This window comes from Crocodylus siamensis, chromosome 3, assembly GCF_052110815.1.
Source record: "Crocodylus siamensis isolate JL-2025a chromosome 3, ASM5211081v1, whole genome shotgun sequence".
NCBI lineage: Eukaryota > Metazoa > Chordata > Crocodylia > Crocodylidae > Crocodylus > Crocodylus siamensis.
In genome coordinates this window covers 38,858,316-38,877,246 of record NC_143397.1, presented here as the reverse complement: position 1 = coordinate 38,877,246, position 18,931 = coordinate 38,858,316, and the positions used below count along the sequence as shown (strand labels likewise).

At 45.0% G+C, this 18,931-nt stretch overlaps 1 protein-coding gene across 3 annotated transcripts in view; it reads right to left on the bottom strand.

The window, feature by feature from the left end:
* The window catches only part of ATG10 (autophagy related 10), a 148,518-nt gene that overhangs the window by 39,778 nt on the left and 89,809 nt on the right, over nucleotides 1-18,931 (bottom strand). For all 3 annotated transcript variants that reach the window (XM_090038195.1, XM_090038197.1, XM_090038196.1), the window contains exon 5: nucleotides 349-446. In XM_090038195.1, the coding sequence (XP_089894321.1) occupies nucleotides 349-446 (98 nt within the window). The remainder of the gene's footprint in view (nucleotides 1-348; nucleotides 447-18,931) is intronic.

Here is an 18,931-nt window from a genome sequence, read left to right as displayed (position 1 = left end):
AAATATAGGTGGTTTGATTATCTCTGGCAGAAGATAGTAAAACAGTTACAAGTACTCAGCTGCTTTTTCTTTTAAGTAACTGAGTTCATTATCTGCTAATTTTAAACACATTAGTCACCAATAACAGATTATTTGATTGACAAGGCAATTTTCTCCCTTCCAATTTTAAAGATTATTACAATTCTATTTAAAATTGAAAGTTACACTTCAGGCTTCTCAATAATTTAATTAGTGACCAATCTGTGAATCATTCCACAATACACAAATTTTATTTTAATAGGTATGTCTAATGCAACCTATTCTCATGGTAAATGGATTCTATACCGTGAAAGACTAGTAGCATCTAACCTGTTGTGTAATGGTGTCCCAGGGACCCTCCAGTAAACGAGCACGGTAGCACTCATGAACACCTTCCCATATTTCATCCAAAGTTAAAGGTCTTCCATCTGTAAAAATCCACATATTTGGGTTTTGTGTTAAATATATAAAATGCAGCTTGTCAACCTAAAAAATAATGATCATTTGGAAGTGAAGACAGAACAATATAAAAAATATAACTGATCAAAATTCTGTGCCAGTAACCCCCAAATAGAATAGCTCAAATATTGACATGTATGTACACATAAAATTGTCTTAAACTCTACTGCTCAGCCTCTCTTTCTGTAAAAGGGACATAACAACTTTCTTTCTAGCTACAGAAATGCTGCAATGCTAAATGAATTTTGTAAAGCTAAAGCTTCTTAAAAAATAGGTATCCAAGTGAAAAATTATGGCCATGTACAAACATCCAGTTTCCACCTAGAGAATAGCCATTATCCTGGTAGAAACCCAAAGTGTGCAGTCATTCTAGCTTTTTCTTTCAGAGCAAAAATGGCTACTCCAAGAGAAAAAAAACATGGAAACAACCAGAGTTAAATCACTTTCAGGAGAGTTTTTTTCTGGGAGACTGAATGTCTGCATGCTTTCACCTAGCTTAACTCCTCATAGTGCCTAGGAAGAGTGGAGGCAAGGGAAAGAGTCCCATGCCTTCCCAAGCTCATGGTCACCAGTCTGGAGAAGGCTGTGAGGAAGCTACTCCCCACAACCCATAGACCAGGAGGGGAGGAAAGAAGCAGCCGTCAACTGTTCCCCACCTGCTTCTCAGTCTGAAATTCCAGTGCAGATTGAGGCAGGGGCATTTTTCCACGCCAGCAAGGCTCCTGAGCCTTCCCATTGGCACAGCAGCCTGCCTCACCACATTGTGCTCCACGTCATCTGGGCAGTATGGGCGGCAAGGGAAAGCTGGCAGGGCTGAGAGCCAGGCATATGGAGACTTTACCAAGCTGGACTTCCCAGCCCTCTGGTTTTTAAATCACAGCTTTCACAGGGGGAGGCAAAGGGAAATCAGCACAGCCAAGAGCCAGATAACAAGCCAGCTTCTAGGCACACTGGCTTTTCAATCCCTGATGCCAATTAATGGGCTCCCTGAAGGGCAGAGATAGGGGAGTTTGCCTGTGAAACTCTCCAACCATGGGGCTAGAGCAAGGGTAGACAAAATATGGTCACACGGCTGGCCAGCAATTCCATCCAGCCCACAGGGCCCCTCTGTAAACCCTGCCCCTCCGCAAGCCAGTGCCTCCAGGCAGGAGGAGTGGCTCTGGTTCCTAAGCAACTCCATCCCTCCCTGCACCAGCCTGGCTTGATTGCTCTTCCTTCCCCCACCAGCTCCGAGCCATGGGGCACCAGAGACAAAAAGCCTCTGTCTGGCACAGGCTTTTGCTGGCCACCCAGTTGGCTGATCCCAGCCTCCCTGCCTGCAAGCTTGGGAATTCAGGCCAGCGCCAGGGACTCCCTCTGGGGGAAAGAGGGCAAGAGCACAGGAAGCTGTGTGCTGTGGGGCCAGGCAGGCTTGGTCCCGCACGCTGCAGGAGCACAAGAGCTGCACACTATGGTGCTGGGTGGTGCTGGCCCTGCATGCTGACACCAAATGCGGCCAGGGACTGGGGTGGGAGCATGAGGAGCTGCGTGCTATGGGGCTACTCCTTGGTGCCACGGGCAGCTCCAGGAACTCATACACTCTGGATACTCTAAGGACCCCCTGTACACACAAACACACACCTGCACCATCCTACACCTCCCCCACCCCACCATACCCCCAACACACACCCACAGCTGCCCACACCCCCCATACCCACCCCACCATACCCACACACACACTAACACCCTCCCACACACCCCACCATGCCCCCAAACACACCTAAATTGTCCCACAGCTCCCACACACACTCCCACCCTCAACCATACCCACAAACACCCTTCCCCACACCTCCACTCCAACCACATACCCCACACACCCATCCCCCTCCACATCCACCCCAGCCTCCCCCACACTTTCCACATTCACCCCTCTTATTCCCTCCTACACACAATATACACAAGTATTTTGAGCTATTATGCAATCACCTCTAGATATACTATACAAACACACATAAATCAGGACAATTTAAAAAAATAAAATTAAAATAAGTTATAGTAGATGTTTGTTTTAGTATATGATTTGGTTTTCTTCCAGATTCAAGATGGCACCCCCATCTCCCAAAAGGAGTACTTCCAGGGCAAGTGAATGGATGGCTAGTGGCAAAAGTCAGGGGTCAGGGGTGGGACTTCTGGTCCCAAGATGGTGACCAGGGGGGCATGCCACATGTCAAGGAGCGCAGCTACCCTTACAGTCCTCAACAGCTCACCAAAACTCATTAAGCAGCCCGCCAACTGAATAATTACCCGCTCCGGGCTAGAGAAACTTCTGTACAGTCCAGCTCCTAGACTATTTTTCTACTACAAGAATTGTCTTCAGAGAGAAATGAATGCCTGTACATAGTCTATTTTTTCCATCATCAGTTACTTTACAAAAACACATATCATATTGTAAAAGAATGGGGAAAAAACTCTGAGGAAAAAATTCTGAAGATAAAAGTTTTGTGCCCTTTAATATTCTTGAAGACATCAATCTACAGAATTTTCTTCTTTGTAAGTTGTGTTAACATACTATTTTCTAGAATTATACCATGAGTTGGGTGTCAACCACTCTGAATATAAGCATGTCAATTTGGCTTTGATATTTGTTTTTGACAAACAGCAATAGAATATTTTGATACACTTTCAATAAGTAGTTTCCATCTTGGCATTTATCAGGTGTCAGAAGAGCATTATCCTGTGATAAATAGTTTTATTCCAATGACATTTTCATGTCTGTAAAATGAACAAGATTTATTCATCTAATTAACATTTGAATGTCATGTTTAGATACACATTAAAAACCAGCTGCCTACATACAGTCCATGTTTTATCTAATTTTTTGCAAAAATTTATAAAACAGCACCAAGTTCTGGCTGTCTATAAGCAACACATACCAGTAGCATCAAAATGTGTGGCAAATTAAGCATTTGAGGTACTAAAGGAGTACTAAATAATTGTATTTTACCTTCCTCAAGAAGAAGACATGGCTTGGCAGACCTGCATGCCCTCTCTATTGGGATGACAGATCTTTAGATTGTGGCAAATGTGGAACGAAAGGTTAACAACAATTAATTTATGATACATAATTTAGAAACAAGTCTTAGAAGTATTATTTCATGCTCTCAAGTCCTCTTCCTATTATTTGTAGCAAATAATACTATGCTACAAGGATAATTAAAATTGTCTGTACTTTTCAGACAAAATGGAAGATCTAAATGAAAATTCTACAAAAAATATTTTCTCGTTAAAGATTTCATTGTATACTTTCTAAGATAATCTTTGTTCTGATAACAAAATTGTGATAAAAAAACCGCTGAATGGATTACTCTGATTCTAATTTAGCACGTGATGTCAGACTTTTTTTGCCCAGATTATCCCAATAACAAAAAACAAAACTTCTGGTATAGCAAACTCACTGAAATCTTAAGTGCAAACTATATTTGTAGAGGAGGGTTAGGGAATTTTTTGTTTTGGATTTTGTTTTTAAAGGATTGTTGGTTATATTTTCCCATTACTCTACATAACTGAAAGCTTCTCCTTCTTTAGAAACTAAAAATAAATGTTCTACTTCAGAGAATTTCATAAAGAATTGCTGTTTTTCAAATTTCCTGTTGCTGGATTGATGCTGGAGCCTATTCTTGGCAGACCGGGCCACTGCCTTAATTTTTTCTACCACTAATAGTACTGCTCTCTATCTCTTCACAAAATAGAAGTTCAGTATCTTCCCTGAAGCTTGAATTGTATTTGGGAACAATTGAAATTGGTGACCATTTTGACAGGAGCTGTACAAACTAAAGGTGCTCTGAGGGCATCAGTCTCATTGAGAATACTAGGTAGGTAGTGGTACATATTTTGAAACAAGGTAGATCTTCATTAAATCCTCTGCAACAGAACATTTTTATTTTAGCCTACGCTAAAAAAGAAATTTCCAGTGATGATGGATGATGGACAAAGTGATCACTAACTCTAAATATTTGTATCAACATGTCGCAGTGCACTGAAGTGCCTGCCCCTAGAGGGAAGGACAGGTGCTGACTGGGGCAACCGCAGTTGGTCAGCTGACCAGAAGGGGGCAGGGCCCGGCTTATATAAACAGCCCAGGCTGAGGCCATAGGCAGTTCCACTCTGGCAGTTGCAGAAGATGGAGCTCTGTGGGAGCAGGCCAAGATGAGGAGCCTGATGGCCTGAGCAGCTTGTGGGCAAGGATACCAGGCAGAGGAGCCCCTGGCAGGGATGGAAATGATGATTAGCCAGAGGGCTTAGGGTTTATGTTTTGGCCAGGAGGCTTGAGTTTGAGCTGGGGCCGAGCAGCCTATGGTTTTGTTTGTTGTTACACCGGAGGGCCTGGTAAGGCTATAAGGGGTTGGAGGAGGCCTCATAGGAGCTCCATGGTAGCATGGGGTCTCCTGGTGCCAGAGAGGGCACAGCAGTCTGGTGCCAGAGAGGGCACTGCAGTTAGGGGGTACACTGACCCCAACCCTGAGAAGGGGATTCAGTGGATTGAGGGCCAGGTAAGGCCGAGGCCGCCTGAGTCCAATAGTGGGAAGCCCCAGTGGGGCACAAGACCCAGAAAAGGGGTCTAGGGGCCAGGTAAGGCCGAGGCCGCCTGAGCCCAATTGTGGGAAGCCCCAATGGGGCGTACGACCTGAGAAGGGGATCTGGAGGCCAGGCACGGCTACGGCCACCTGAGCCTCAATTGCGAGAGCCGCGAGGCAAGGCCCCAGTGTGGGCGGCGTGAGCGTGGAGACAGGCCCCAGTGCAGGCATGAGCGCAAGCAAGGCCCAGTGGGGCAGTGTTGTGTGGGAAAAGCCCCAGGGAGAGCGATTGTACACAGACCGCAGGGAGAAGGCCCAGGGCAGGCAGCAGCCGTGGGAGAAGCTAGGGAGTGCCAGTGAAGGTGCATAAGCAAATAGGGGGCGCACGAGACTAGAAGCCCAGTGAGGACATGCAGGAATAAGAGCCCTGGAGAGGGCGCGAGCTCGGGGAGAAGCCCCGGAGAGGGCACGAGCTCGGGGAGAAGCCCAGAGAGGGTGAGCATACAGAGAGAAGCCCAGAGGACGTCCGCAAGGGCGCGGGCTATAGAAACTGACTCAACAACGTCCGGTACATCTGAGAGGCTTGGGGTGTGGTATAAAGGGTGGGAGGAGCCACGCACAGCCAATAGGGCTGGGTGCACCAAAATCACTCTTCACAGAACAGGGACCAGGATAAATAAGAGCACCGTGTCCAGGGGGACAAGAAGGCAGCCTCCCTTAGAATACATATACCATCAAAGACGTGGTGGGCAAGAACGAGGGTGCTTAATCGCCAACTTGGCACAGTAGGGGGCACCAGGAGAGATCACAGTCGCTCCTGGGTCCCCGCCCTGTGACACAACGTTTTACCCACTGAACATATTTATTCAACGGGCAGGACAGAATGCCGGTCTAAGAAAGCTAAAGACTGTGTGCATGTGCAAAGAGAGAGAGGCAGGAGAGAAAAACTGTCTCTGAGTATGGGGTGTTGGAAGAGATGCAAGGCTGCCAGACGAATTGGAAAGGGATATGAGAGCAAGGGAATGTAGGATGGTCCAAAAAACAGAAGGAATTTGGGGGCTGCATGTGCACAAAAAACTTGAGGGAGGAAAGTACAAAAATGGGTAAGAGAAGGAGATTACTAAAGCATGGGAAAGCAGTTACAGCAATACCATGAAAAATATGATTAGCCCTTACAAATGCATTTAATTTATTCTTGAACTATAAGAACTAAAGTATCTTAACAATGAATATATGACTTTTACATGGTATCACTATAGGGCAAAGTAAAGGTTGTTTGGGAACTCAAACTATGCGCTCCTGTAACCTAAAATATTTGGATTTAACTTTCATTCTGGATGTTCTGTGTTGTCCAATAACAACGACACCAATCCCTGTAACATTTATTATGTTTAAATGTAACTCCATTTTAAAGTAGTTTTAATCCTGGTATTGATAAAAATGGCATAGCTACTCCTAGATTTTGTTTTCCTGCAAACTCCTACCTAAATTACCAGCCTTGGTTGCTAGAAGATAAGATGAAGGGCCAAGTGTCAGTGGTATACTGAAAGCCCCAGAAAATTCACCTCAATTGATCTATCAGCCAGAAGGAACAGTTAAGAATGTAACTTACAGCATGATTAACTATGTCACTGAAGAATGGATTCCTTCCTACCTTCTTTCATGAACTGATAGTCTGAAAGCCTGGCATTCTTCCCTCATAAATGTACAGAAATAGATAACTGATGGAAGGATTGCTCTGGTAGAAAACATTTTGGGAAAAAAGGGGAGAGATTATGGTCTTTATAGGTCTTTCCTCCTTTTTCAATGTCAGAGCCAATGTTGGCAGGTAGCAGAAATCTATTCCAAAGACACATTTGGTTGGTGGAGTATTTTGTATTGGGAAACTGTATGAACTCGGTCAGTTGTTCAGAGTTTTGTGTAGCAAGCAAACAGGGTGATTTTATGTGCCTTAACTAAATGTCCTTAACTAAATGATAAGCACCCAGTGGGCACATCTACACATGCATTAATGCACCATTGTTACTGTGCATTAAGTTTAGTACCTCTAATGAGACACAAATTAAATGCACAGCAAACAACATTTTCATGACACTTAATGCGCAGAAGACTCCTTTTACTGTGCATTTGTGTATTAGCATGGCTTTTGCCACAACATGCTAATGTGCAGTAGAATTAGTTTATTGTGCATTAAGTCTCCTGTAGACACGCCCAGTTTTGCATAAAATGTATGTCTATCTGTGAGCACTCCAAATTCCCTGGTCCTTGGGGCTGTCAACACACAAGAATTTAGTAGCCTTATTGCACATTCCTGAAGCCCAAAATTTCAACTGCCTGAATGACCAATCTATAATTGTTGTTGCCAGTAACAAGTGGCTACTGTGACACCTACTGAACAATGTAGCCTTTTGTCTCTTTGCTTCTCCTAACAGAGCTGACCAGGGACAGCACAGCCAGAAAGAAGGCAGCAAGAAGAAAGGTCAAGAGCCCATTACCAGCGCTCAGGGTTGCCCAAAAATGACTGACCTATGCTAAAAATGTCAAATTTTATGTACATCTGCATCCTATCCCTATTTCTGCCTAGAGCAGGGTACATTGACCATAAGTGAAAGCTTATGATTATATATAAATGATTTATAAATCAGCTTTGAAATCTATAAATAATCTATAAATAATCACAGACTGAAATAGATGCCATACTTTAATATTTTTGTTCCATGCCATTCAAAATTTAGGGCTAGATCCTATTTCACCTTTATGTACCTAAGGTGACTTGTCTACCTTTGTACCTAAGGCATTTACATAGTCAAATAGCTATAATTTGAGGCACTTCTGCACAATCTGGATTCTATATGCATAGTTATGCATTTCCTGCACATAGAGATGATTGTTCTTGCACCCTCAGTAAGGTTTCTTTAAAATACAACCAGCTCTTCTGACTCCTTTCCCCCTCAGACTGGCTTCCCAGGGGATCCTTTCCATCAGTTCCCTGAGGGAGTCAATGTCTGCTTTTCTGAAACCCACAGTCCATACTCTACTGTTCTCCTTTCTTCCTTTTGCCAGGATCCTGAACTCAATAATCTCGTGGTTAATGCTGCCCAACTTGCCATCCACTTCTACATCCCCCACTAATTCATAATTGTACTTTTCAGACAAAATGGCCCCTGTTTATGAGCAGTAGGTAAAGAAGAACATGGCCTCTAGTTGGTCTCTCCAACACTTGCACCAGGAAGTTGTCTCTAACGCTCTCCAAAAAACTTCCTGGATTGCCTGTACAATGCTGTATTGCCCTCTCAGCAGATGTCAGGTTGATTGAAGTGCCCCATGAAAACCAAGGCCTGTGATCTGGAAACTTTCACTTGTTGTCTGAAGAAAGCCTCATCTACCTCATCTTCCCGGCAGTCTATAGCACACGCCCATCATCATGCTTGTTGCTCTCTAACCTTAACCCAAAGATTTTCAACAGACCTATCTCCAATTTCATACTGGAGCTCTGAACAAGCATACAGCTTTTACACATATAACACAATCCCTCCTCTTCTCCCCTGCCTGTCCTTCCTGAACAGTTTGTAGCCATTCATGACAGTGCTCCAGTCAATCAAGATATCCCACCAAGTCTCTGTTATTCCGATCACATCATGGTTCCTTGACTGTGTGAGGACTTCCAATTCCTTCTGCTTGTCTCCCAGGCTCCATGCATTCATCTACAAACACTGGAGATGACTAGACGATTGCCCTACTTTTTCAGGAAGAATGAGGCCTCCCCTGCTTCCCCCTCCTGTTTCTGCTTCTTCCAGGTCCCCCACTTTCCCACTTACCTCAGGGCTTTGTTTTTCCATCCCCCAGCAAACCTACTCTAAAGCCCTCCTCATCAGGTTAGCAAGCCTGTCTTCAAAGATGCTCTTCCCTCTCTTCATCAAGTGGATCCTGTCTCTTCTTAGCAATCATTCTTGGAACAACATTTGATGGTCAAAGAAGCCAAATCCATGCTGGCAACATCACCTGTGCAGCCATGCATCGATCCGCAGGATGCATCTGCTACTGCCAAGGTCCTTCTCCTTGACTGGAAGGATTGAGAATAAAACTACCTGTGCCCCTGTCCCATTTAGCCTTGCACCCAGAGCCCTGTAGTTACGCTTGATCTGCTCAGGGTCACTCCTGACAGTATTATTGGTGGCCACATGGATGAGCAGCATGGGGTAGTAGTCGGAGTGTCAGATGAGTCTCAGTAATCCTTCTGTGACATCTCAGATCCGGGCTCCAGGCAAGCAGCAGACCTCCCAGGACAACAGGTCAGGCCATCAGATGGATCCCTCCACCCCCCCAGAAGTGGGTCTCCAACCACCACCACCCATAGCTTCCTCTTTGTGGCAGTGGTCTCGATCTTCCCCACTTTGGAGATTCCTGGCCTGGCCTCTTCCGCCAATGGAATGCACTCATCCTCTGTTGCTAGCACTCCATATCCGTTCTTCAGGCAAACCACTGTATGTGACAAACCACTGTATGTGAGGATCACAACTTCTTGCTGCCAGAAGATACAAGCTTCAGGCATCAGATGTGGATTGGTAAAGTCCATGGACAACACTAAACTGTGGGGAAAGGTGGTCACACTGGAGGATAGGCAGGGGATACAGGCCGACCTGGACATGCTCACAAGGTGGGCGGACCAAAACGTGATGGCATTCAACACAGGGAAGTGCAGGGTGCTCCACCTTGGGAGGAAAAACCAGCATTATACTTATAGGCTCAGCGGTGCTAGCACTATGACTGAAAGAGACTTGGAGGTCCTGACTGACCACAAAATGAGTATGAGCCACCAATGCGATGCTGTAGCCGGCAAAGCAAACCAATACCTGGCATGCATCCACCAATGCATTTCAAGCAAAATCAGAGAGGTCATCCTGTCACTTTACTCAGTCTTAGTGAGGCTGCAGCTGCTTCCAGTTCTGGGCGCCCCATTTCAAACAAGACATGGCCAAGCTCAAGACAGTCCAAAGGAAAGTCACTCGCATGATCAAAGGTCAAGAGAGCAAGCCTTATGAGGAGAGGCTAAGGGACATGGGACTCTTCAGCCTGGAGAAGAGAAGGCTCAGGGGGAAGTTGGTGGAAGCCTATAAATATATAAGGGTGGTGCACCAGGATTTGGGAGAAGAGCTGTTCACATACGGAAAAACTTCTTTACAATCCGAGTGTCCAGGGTCTGAAACAGGCTCCCCACAGAAGTTGTGCAAGCACCTACTCTGGACTCTTTCAAAAAGCATTTGGATGATTATCTTGCTGGGATCATTTGACCCCAGCAGACTTCCTGCCTAAGGCAGGGGTCTGGATTCGATCTCGCACGGTCCCTTCCAACCCCTAATGTCTATGAATCTATAAGCTTCCACCTTCCTAGGAGTCCATGTCCTTTTCCTTTTCTAGCACCTCCTCTGGCAGCCCTTCCTCCAAAGACCTAGATTTTTCCTCCAGCATGTAATCAATGAAGTCCTCATGGCAGAGGATGCTTTGGAGCCTTGCTAACTCCTCCTGTAGCTCTCTTGCCTTCTCCCTGAAGGCCACTGCCTCACAGCTGGAGGCAGAGAAAGAAATGAAAGTGGCAGTGGCTCTGGTACTGTGACATCCTCCAGTCATGCCTCTGGGTCTTCTAATCTCTGCTGCCTCTCACTTTGTGCCTCTTTCCAAGCAGACCTTCCCTAGCAAACTCCTCCATAGCTCCCCTGTTTGCTGTTCCTTGATCTGAAGGGTTCAGGTTCTCTTTTCCCTGCAACCTCTTCCCTCTCAGCAAGCTTATAGTAACAGGATATGAGGGGGAGTTTCAAGCAAACCCCCCACTCACTCTGGACTCTAGTTAAACATGTGACTTAAGTCTCTGTCTAGCTGTTGAGTTTTAGCTGCTAAAATAAAACTATGTAGTCAGTCCTAATTACACATATATATGGGTGTAGGTAAAAAAAGTTTTTGGTTTCAGTTAAAGTGCTCTAACAACCAGGTCATGGGCTTGGCATAGCTCAAGTATTCTGCAGCCCTACTCTTGAAGCCAGACGACTGAACAGCTAGAAGGAAAAATAATATAGGATGTGGAAGAGAAAATAAAAAGAACGAAGGGCAACTCAGACCCTGTCCTAGAGGAGAGGGACCCAGCCCTGGTCCCTGCCTTCAGTGGGAAAGAAACTGTCTGATAAAGTAAAGAAAAGCTACTGAGGTGACTACAAACAGAACTCAGGCTCCCTTTCTTCCAAGACAAAACATATTTTACTGTATCATCCTCCCTCTGTTTTAATTGCATTGGATTTAGTTCCTACTGTGCTTTGTCAAAATTTAGGTGTCATTAAAACCAAATGCCAGGCTACAGCTCATCAACTCAACATTTTGAGAGACTCATAGTTTTTTACTTAGAGCTCAGAATACACAAGAGTAACTGCTAAACAAGCACTAACTAATATATTCAGAATATTGGAGACTCTGAATGTTGAAAAACAACAGCCCTGACATTCACAGAAACAGTAAAAAGTGCCTTGGGAAATGCCTGACCAGAAAACAGGCATTTTTTAGTGTAGTGTGAAAGAAGAATGAGGAAAGAAGTGGGAGCCACAGATTCCTGAATAGTGTTCCAGTCTTTGCCACTAACTTACAGTATTTGGTCTCTGATAAATCAATTCACCTGCTTCTGTATATGAATATAAACACAAAAGCCACAGCAGTCAACACAAATCTTTCCTTACAACAGACCCCTTTGAGTCAGAGCCTTAGATATTCCTTGTTTAACCCCTGTGTGAAATGGAAGGAAAACAGCCTCTTTGAAAAAAAGCTTTTCCACATCTCAGATTCTGTCATGTGCCCTATGCCATTCAGAATCATCAGCATCTAGAAAGTATGACAGCCTTCTCATGGTACCAAGACTAAACAGAGGTTGTGCAGTCCCAAATGCTTCAGTCCCTTCCTTTCTAGAGAACAGCTGCAGGTGTGAAAACCTTAGCTCTAATACTAGAGCCTAACAGTTTTTGCAAGTTTCATATTGTTTTCTTGAAGTTTAATAAAGGGTTTTAATAATTTATTGGACTTCCAATTATAATTCTGGTTGTTATTTTGCTCTCAAAACTAAAGCAGGCAGCCCATCTTCTTGGAGGTAATATGCATGCTGCATAAGGGAAGTTCATTCAGCATGCCTCATCTATACATGGAACCCTAACCAGCATGAAGTTTGCCTTACAATACAGATCTTTAAAAACAGAGATTCAGTTCTGCCCCAAGTTAAAAGCAGGTTCTACTAATATTTTAGCTCCAATAATTCCCAAGATTAGAAAGGCACCATGCCCTACTACCACTGATGAGTGGAACTGAAGACAGAACCACCCTGGCTAAAGGCCTGGTTGATTTCAGAACTGCATCAATGCTCAAACCTTCACTAGCACTCAAAAAGGCTGCTGCCAGTCTGGGATTCAGACTGTGCACTGGGGAGCTGCTTTAGTCCTGACAAAATTAGCCTCATTGTCCTCTAGACAAGAGCAGGTCAGTCCAAGGACTGTCTCACTGCCAAAGGCCTTTCCTTTCCTTTTTTGTGTCCTTGTGACAAGGTATTTAGCAAAATTTGCGATTTACTGGAATCTGATGTGGCTACATTGGGAGTGCTTCAGCTATGGTCTCAAACTTGTAACCTCTGGGCTTCAGCACCTTAGCAGCTTGCACCATCCCAGCCCCTGCCATGAAAGGCGTGTTTCAGAGCAAGTGGCATAAATGTGGGACTGGGCTCCTACAGCTCTCTGCTGGCCTGCTAGGCAACCCTTGCAAAGCCAGCAGGCCAAGGCACTTAAGGGAGCCCACCACTGCTCCAGCCCTGGAACAACCTGTAGGCAAGGCAAGGGCCTCCAAGGGGACACTTCCATGCTTGTACATGAATGCCAGTAGCTTTGGAAATAATTTGGAGGAATTTGTCCTCCTGCTTAACACAGATAATTACGATGTTATAGGGATAACGGAGACCTGGTGGCTGGGTATAGATGGGTATACCCTGTACAGGAGAGATCGAGTGGACAAAAGGGGTGGAGGTGTAGCTCTCCATGTCAAGGAGAGTTACGTGTCCCTGAAAGTCAACATTGGCACCCAAAGTGGACGACTGGAGAGCTTCTGGGTTAAAATCTGTGGGGAACATGACACAGGGGACACAATGGTGGGAGTCTACTACAGACCTCCCACCCAGAATCAAGAACTTGACCAGAAGTTCGCCAGGGAATTGGCTGAGGCCACACGCTCCCGGTCCAGGGTTGTCATGGGAGACTTCAACTACCCAGACATCTCGTGGGAAGAGCGCTCAGCTAAATCCAAGAGGTTGCAAAGCTTCCTCTCGTGCGTGGATGACCTCTATCTGACACAAGAAGTCTATGGGCCAATGAGAAGTAAAGTGCTGCTTGATCTGATACTGGCAACCAGGGACGACCTAATCAGAAACCTAACAATCAAAGGGAAGCTAGGTGACAGTGACCATGAGCTGATCACCTTCACCATCTGCCATAAAGCTGGCAAGTCAGTCAGCAAAACAGAAGTCCTCGACTTCAGGAAAGCTGACTTTGACAAGCTCAGGAGGCTTGTCAGTGAGGCCCTAAAGGACCACAACCTCATGGGGAGGGGAGTTCAGGAAGAGTGCTTGCTCCTCAAGGGAGCAATCCTAGATGCACAAGCTAAGTCTATTCTGTCTCGGAGGAAAGGCAGCAAAAGGGCACAGCAGTCCTGTTGGCTCTCTAGGGAACAGCAGACCTGCAGCTAAAAGAAAGACCTACAAAGGATGGAGGAAGGGATCCATCTCCAAGGAGGAATATTCTGCACTGATACAGACCTGCAGGGAGTGAACCAGGATAGCCAAGGCTGCGATGGAACTCCAACTGGCTACAAGTATCAAGGATAATAAAAAGTCCTTTTTAGATATATGGGGAGCCAGAGGAAAACCAAAGGCAACATTGGACCCCTACTAAACCAGATGGGACAACTGACAACCAACGCCCAGGAAAAAGTCAACTTACTAAATGGGAACTTTGTGTCTGTCTTTCACCTGTCCCATGTGATACTTTGCCCATCACAGGACAGGGAGGCCCGGGTGAGGGAGATTTCTTACCCTCCATCAAAGCTGACCTCATGACGGAACACCTTGAGAGACTGGACACCTTCAAGTCAGCCAGCCCCGACAATCTACACCCAAGGGTACTCAAGGAGTTGGCTGGCATCATAACTCAGCCCCTGGCATGGATCTTTGAAAACTCCTGGCTCTCTGGTGAAGTGCCTGAAGATTGGAAGACGGCCAATGTGGTGCCTATCTTCAAGAAAGGGAGGAAAGTGGATCCAGCAAACTACAGGTCCATCAGCCTGACCTCTACCCAGGGAAGGTCTTAGAAAAGATTATCAAAGAGGCCATTCTTAACAGACTGGCCGATGGCTACATCCTGAGGGATAACCAGCACAAGTTTGTTACAGGTAGCTCTTGCTTGACCAATCTTATTTCCTTTTACAACCAGGTGACCTATCACCTGGACAAGGGAGAGGAGATTGATGTCATATATCCTGACTTTAAAAAAGCCTTTGATCTGGTATCCCATAATCACCTCTTGGCAAAACTGGCCAACTGTGACCTTGGTTCCACCACAATCCGCTGGCTGGGGAATTGGCTCTCTGGTCAGACCCAGAGGGTGGTGGTTGATGGAAGTCAATTGTCATGGTGCCCTGTGACCAGTGGGGTCCCTCAAGGCTCTGTCCTTGGACCTGTATCGCTCAACATCTTCATTAATGATGTGGAGTCAGAAACAGACTGGCCAGGTTTGCCAATGATACCGAACTTTGGGGTAAAGCATCCACACCTGAGGATAGGAGGGTGATCCAGGCTGACCTTGACAGGCTCAGGAAATGGGTGGATGAGAACCTGATGGTGTGTAACACCAAAAAATGTAAGGTTCTCCACCTTGGGAAGAAAAACCTGCAGCATCCTTATAGGCTCGGCAGTGCTATGCTGGCTAGCACTATGAATGAAAGGGACTTGGGGGACATGACTGACCACAGGATGAACATGAGCCTTCAATGTGATGCTGTGGCCAGTGAAGCGAGCCAAACTCTGGCTTGCCTCCATAGATGCTTCTCAGGCAAATCCCAAGACATCATTCTCCCTTTGTACTCGGCCTTGGTGAGGCCGCAGCTGGTGCACTGCATCCAGTTTTGGGCTCCTCAATTCAAAAATGATGTGGAGAAGCTTGAGAGAGTCCAAAGAAGAGCCATGCACATGATCAGAGGTCAGGAGAACAGAACTTACAATAAGAGGCTGAGAACTATGGGACTCTTCAGGCTGGAAAAGCACAGGCTCAGGGGCGATCTGATGGCCACCTGTAAGTTTATAAGGGGTGTTCACCAGGATCTGGGGGAACATTTGTTCACCAGAGCGCCACAAGGGATGACAAGGTCGAACAGTCATAAACTACTGCAAGACCATTTCAGGCTGGACATAAGGAAGAACTTCTTTACCATCCAAGCCCCCAAGGTCTAGAATAGCCTGCCATCATTGGTGGTTCAAGCAGCTACTTTGAATGCCTTCAAGAAAAATTTAGATGTTTATCTTGCTGGGATCCTATAACCCCAGCTGACTTCCTGCCCCTGGGGCAGGGGGCTGGACTCCATGATCTTCCAAGGTCCCTTCCAGCCCTGTCTATGAAATCTATGAAATCTAAGGAAGTTTGCTCTTTAGCAAAAATTAGCCAGCAGAGAAACTCCATCAATGCTGTGTCTCATCTGGCCTGAATGTAAGGCAGTTTATGGAAGTCCCCAAATCCATTTTTTTGGCCTCATTGAAGCAAACTTGTCGTGGAGGTGACAGTTCTGCTCCTTTACACTGGAAGAGGAAAATGAGATGAAAAAAAAGGAAGAAGCAAGCAAGCATTGGGATCTCTGGTTCGCAGAGAAACAGTACTACCTGATAAAGAGAAAGAAGGCACCTTCATGATTCTAAAGCAGTGGTTCTCAAAATATTTTGTACCAGTACCCATTCGTAAACATCAGTGACCAATCCCAACCCAGTGCCCCTCACTCCCAACCTGCTGCTCCCCACCCCCAGGTCCCAGTCTGCTCGTGTTTGGGGCATGGGGCGAGGAGGTTAGGGGTGAGCTCTGCCAGCCTGCAAGGGAAAAGCCACAGTCTCCTTTAAAGGAGAATCTGTTTTTAAAATTTGTTCACAACCCTTTTGACATATTCCTGCAAACCTTTTTTTGGGTTGTGACCCACAGGTTGAGAAATGCTGTTCTAGAAAATGTACAGAGAATTTAGAGGTCTCAAGTCTCTTGTGGCTGAGTGTGGGGGCTCTTCTGGGCCCTTCCCATAGTACAACCTGATATAGGAACCTGATGCTGTATTTGTCCCATAATTGTGACCACTCTTCTCCAGGGGGAAATAGTGGTCCACTTGTCTTTGATTCACAGAGCAAGACTGAAGCACCTCTTTCAGAGCAACAATTCTACAAGCTCTTTGGGTCACATTCAGTGCTACTTTCAGTACAGTTTAAGGCTAAAACAGAAAGCCCTCACTTTAAAGTTGTAAGGAACTTTGACTAACTTCTAGGCTTTCACCTTTTAACCTTTGATCAGTATGGCCTTACTACAGGTACCCACATTTTTGTGATACAAAGTCTAAGGTATTAGCTAAAAAAACCTGCTCTTCCTTGCTCCTTCTGCCTTCACTAAGAGGGTGAAAATGCAGTCTCTGCTACCTTTCACCAGCACACGTTTATGTTCCTCCTTCTGCAGCTTCAGAGCCAACATTAATGATTTCTCCCCTGGGTGTCGGGAAGAAGAAGTGGTGGGTGATCTGAACCATTCTTTTCCTGAGGATCAGGGCACTCCGTGAGTGATTTCTATACCCACTGTGTATCTGTGTTGCTGTCAGCTCATTATAAGTAGTTTCAAGAACTGTTTGGATATATGGTGTGGGTTCCTGGGAGCTGCAGGCAACTACTCCGGGGATACATGTCTCTTGGAGACATCTTGAAAGTTAAGGAAAGGAGAAAATACTCACCTGATTAACAAAACCCTACTGGAGAGAACCTAGCCTATCTGGAGGATACCAGCGTCAAATAAGAAAACTAACTGGTGACACTATCTGTCAACTGTCTACATCTACAACAGCTCACATATTTCTAGAAGACTCCTTTTTTGTAGCCTCAGCAGCTAGAAAGAAAATAAAAGTCTCAATTACAAAAGACAAACAAGTAGAAGGTTGACTCTGAGATGATGGGAAGTCTGTTTCTCTGGGTTCCTACTACTTTCCATTTGGGAATGTTTGCTTCTCTTATCAGGATCATTTGCCTGAGAAGAATCAGAAGCCACTTAGTATCTCAGAGGGATAGTATCTCTCTATAGGTTCCCTTATGCTCTTAAAGACATCTTTCTCAGAGTGGCATTAGGCATCATATTTAGTCATTCTTTCTAGCTGCAGTCCTTGCCCTCCCTGCTACACCACAGAACTAGGCTTATGCTGTAATACTAATTTCCAAAGACTACAATAAATTTAAATGTCTTCCTAAATCTGGACTCAAACTCCTTGTTTCACAAAGCAGAGCAGAGTTTCACAAAGAATTCCAGGAGACCAATAGACTGATTCAGGGTTGGAATAAAGTTGGAATAGAAGATACAGGCCAAATTTAGTTCCTCTGAAAGAACTGTTTTTCATGTTTCAGCTCAATCACACTTGAAGATCTGAGTAAAGCTGAACAACAACTCTCAAGGCTGACATCCAATTTGACGATCCTGAAGCAGTTCCTGGAGAAGAATATCTTTGGGTTGTGAAGTCAACAGAGTAAGTCTGTCCAAACTGGAATCTTGTACAATGGGATACTAAAGATTTAACTGTTCTAAACAAGTGTTTTTGAATACTCTATTTGTGGACTGCAAGTGTTGGACAGGCTGGTACCAGGCACTGTTATAATGTGTAGCATGAAGAAGAGCACACGAATATCACAAAATATGAAAAACTATTTAACAGTCAAGTTGAACAGAGAAATTATTGTTTCATAGACTGGCCTGGAGTTCCAGTGGCCACATAACACACTGCCAGTGAGCAATCAGAGTTTGGGATTCCTGCCCAGTCCCCTGCTGTAAGGCAGGGTAGAGTTGTGTGAGCAATGTGGTCCAGATTCTGGAAGGGTTATAGCTTATATTTATTCCTTGCAACATATTCTGGGTAGCATAAGGTGTAACACTGACAGGTTTCAGTCCACCTACACCAGACAACTGTGATAACATAGGCCATTTGAGATATGTTATAACAAAATGGAGAGACATGAAAGATCAGGGAAGAACTCTGTGGAATCAGAATCATTTTCTAAGAATGTTTTTTTTACGCTGGAGGAGTTTGACATTTTTTTCAAATGCCAAGATTTTGGGTTCATCAAGATCAGTGTTACACTCAAGATTTTTTCAACTTAAAATGTTTATGAAAGTATGCTGAGATAAAAAAGCCTGTTTCCAGATTTGAGATTCCTCTAGCCCTGATCCTGAAGGACCTTGGAGAAAGCAAGAGAGAGAGCAAATGGGAAAGAATTGTTCCCATCACCTATCTATACACAGTAATAGTTATTTATTCAGTGAACCTGATGTTGGTCTCCCATGCAACTTTGCAAAGGGATGGGGTAAACAATAGTGACTGTTTGGAGACAAAAGGCAAGGAGTTATCAAAGGAAAAACAGTAGCATCATAACGAAAGGGCGAAAATATCAGGACACTGCCTGGAATCATCTCCACATGTCTCCACATGAGGTCTATGCAAAGTAAAAAGTAAACTTGTCGCAGCAGTTTAAAGTGAAAGGGTGTCTCTGTTTACAGTGATTCGTATATTCCCCAAAATATCACGTTAGGGTCTTTAGACAGCTCTAAATGGGCAGTGAG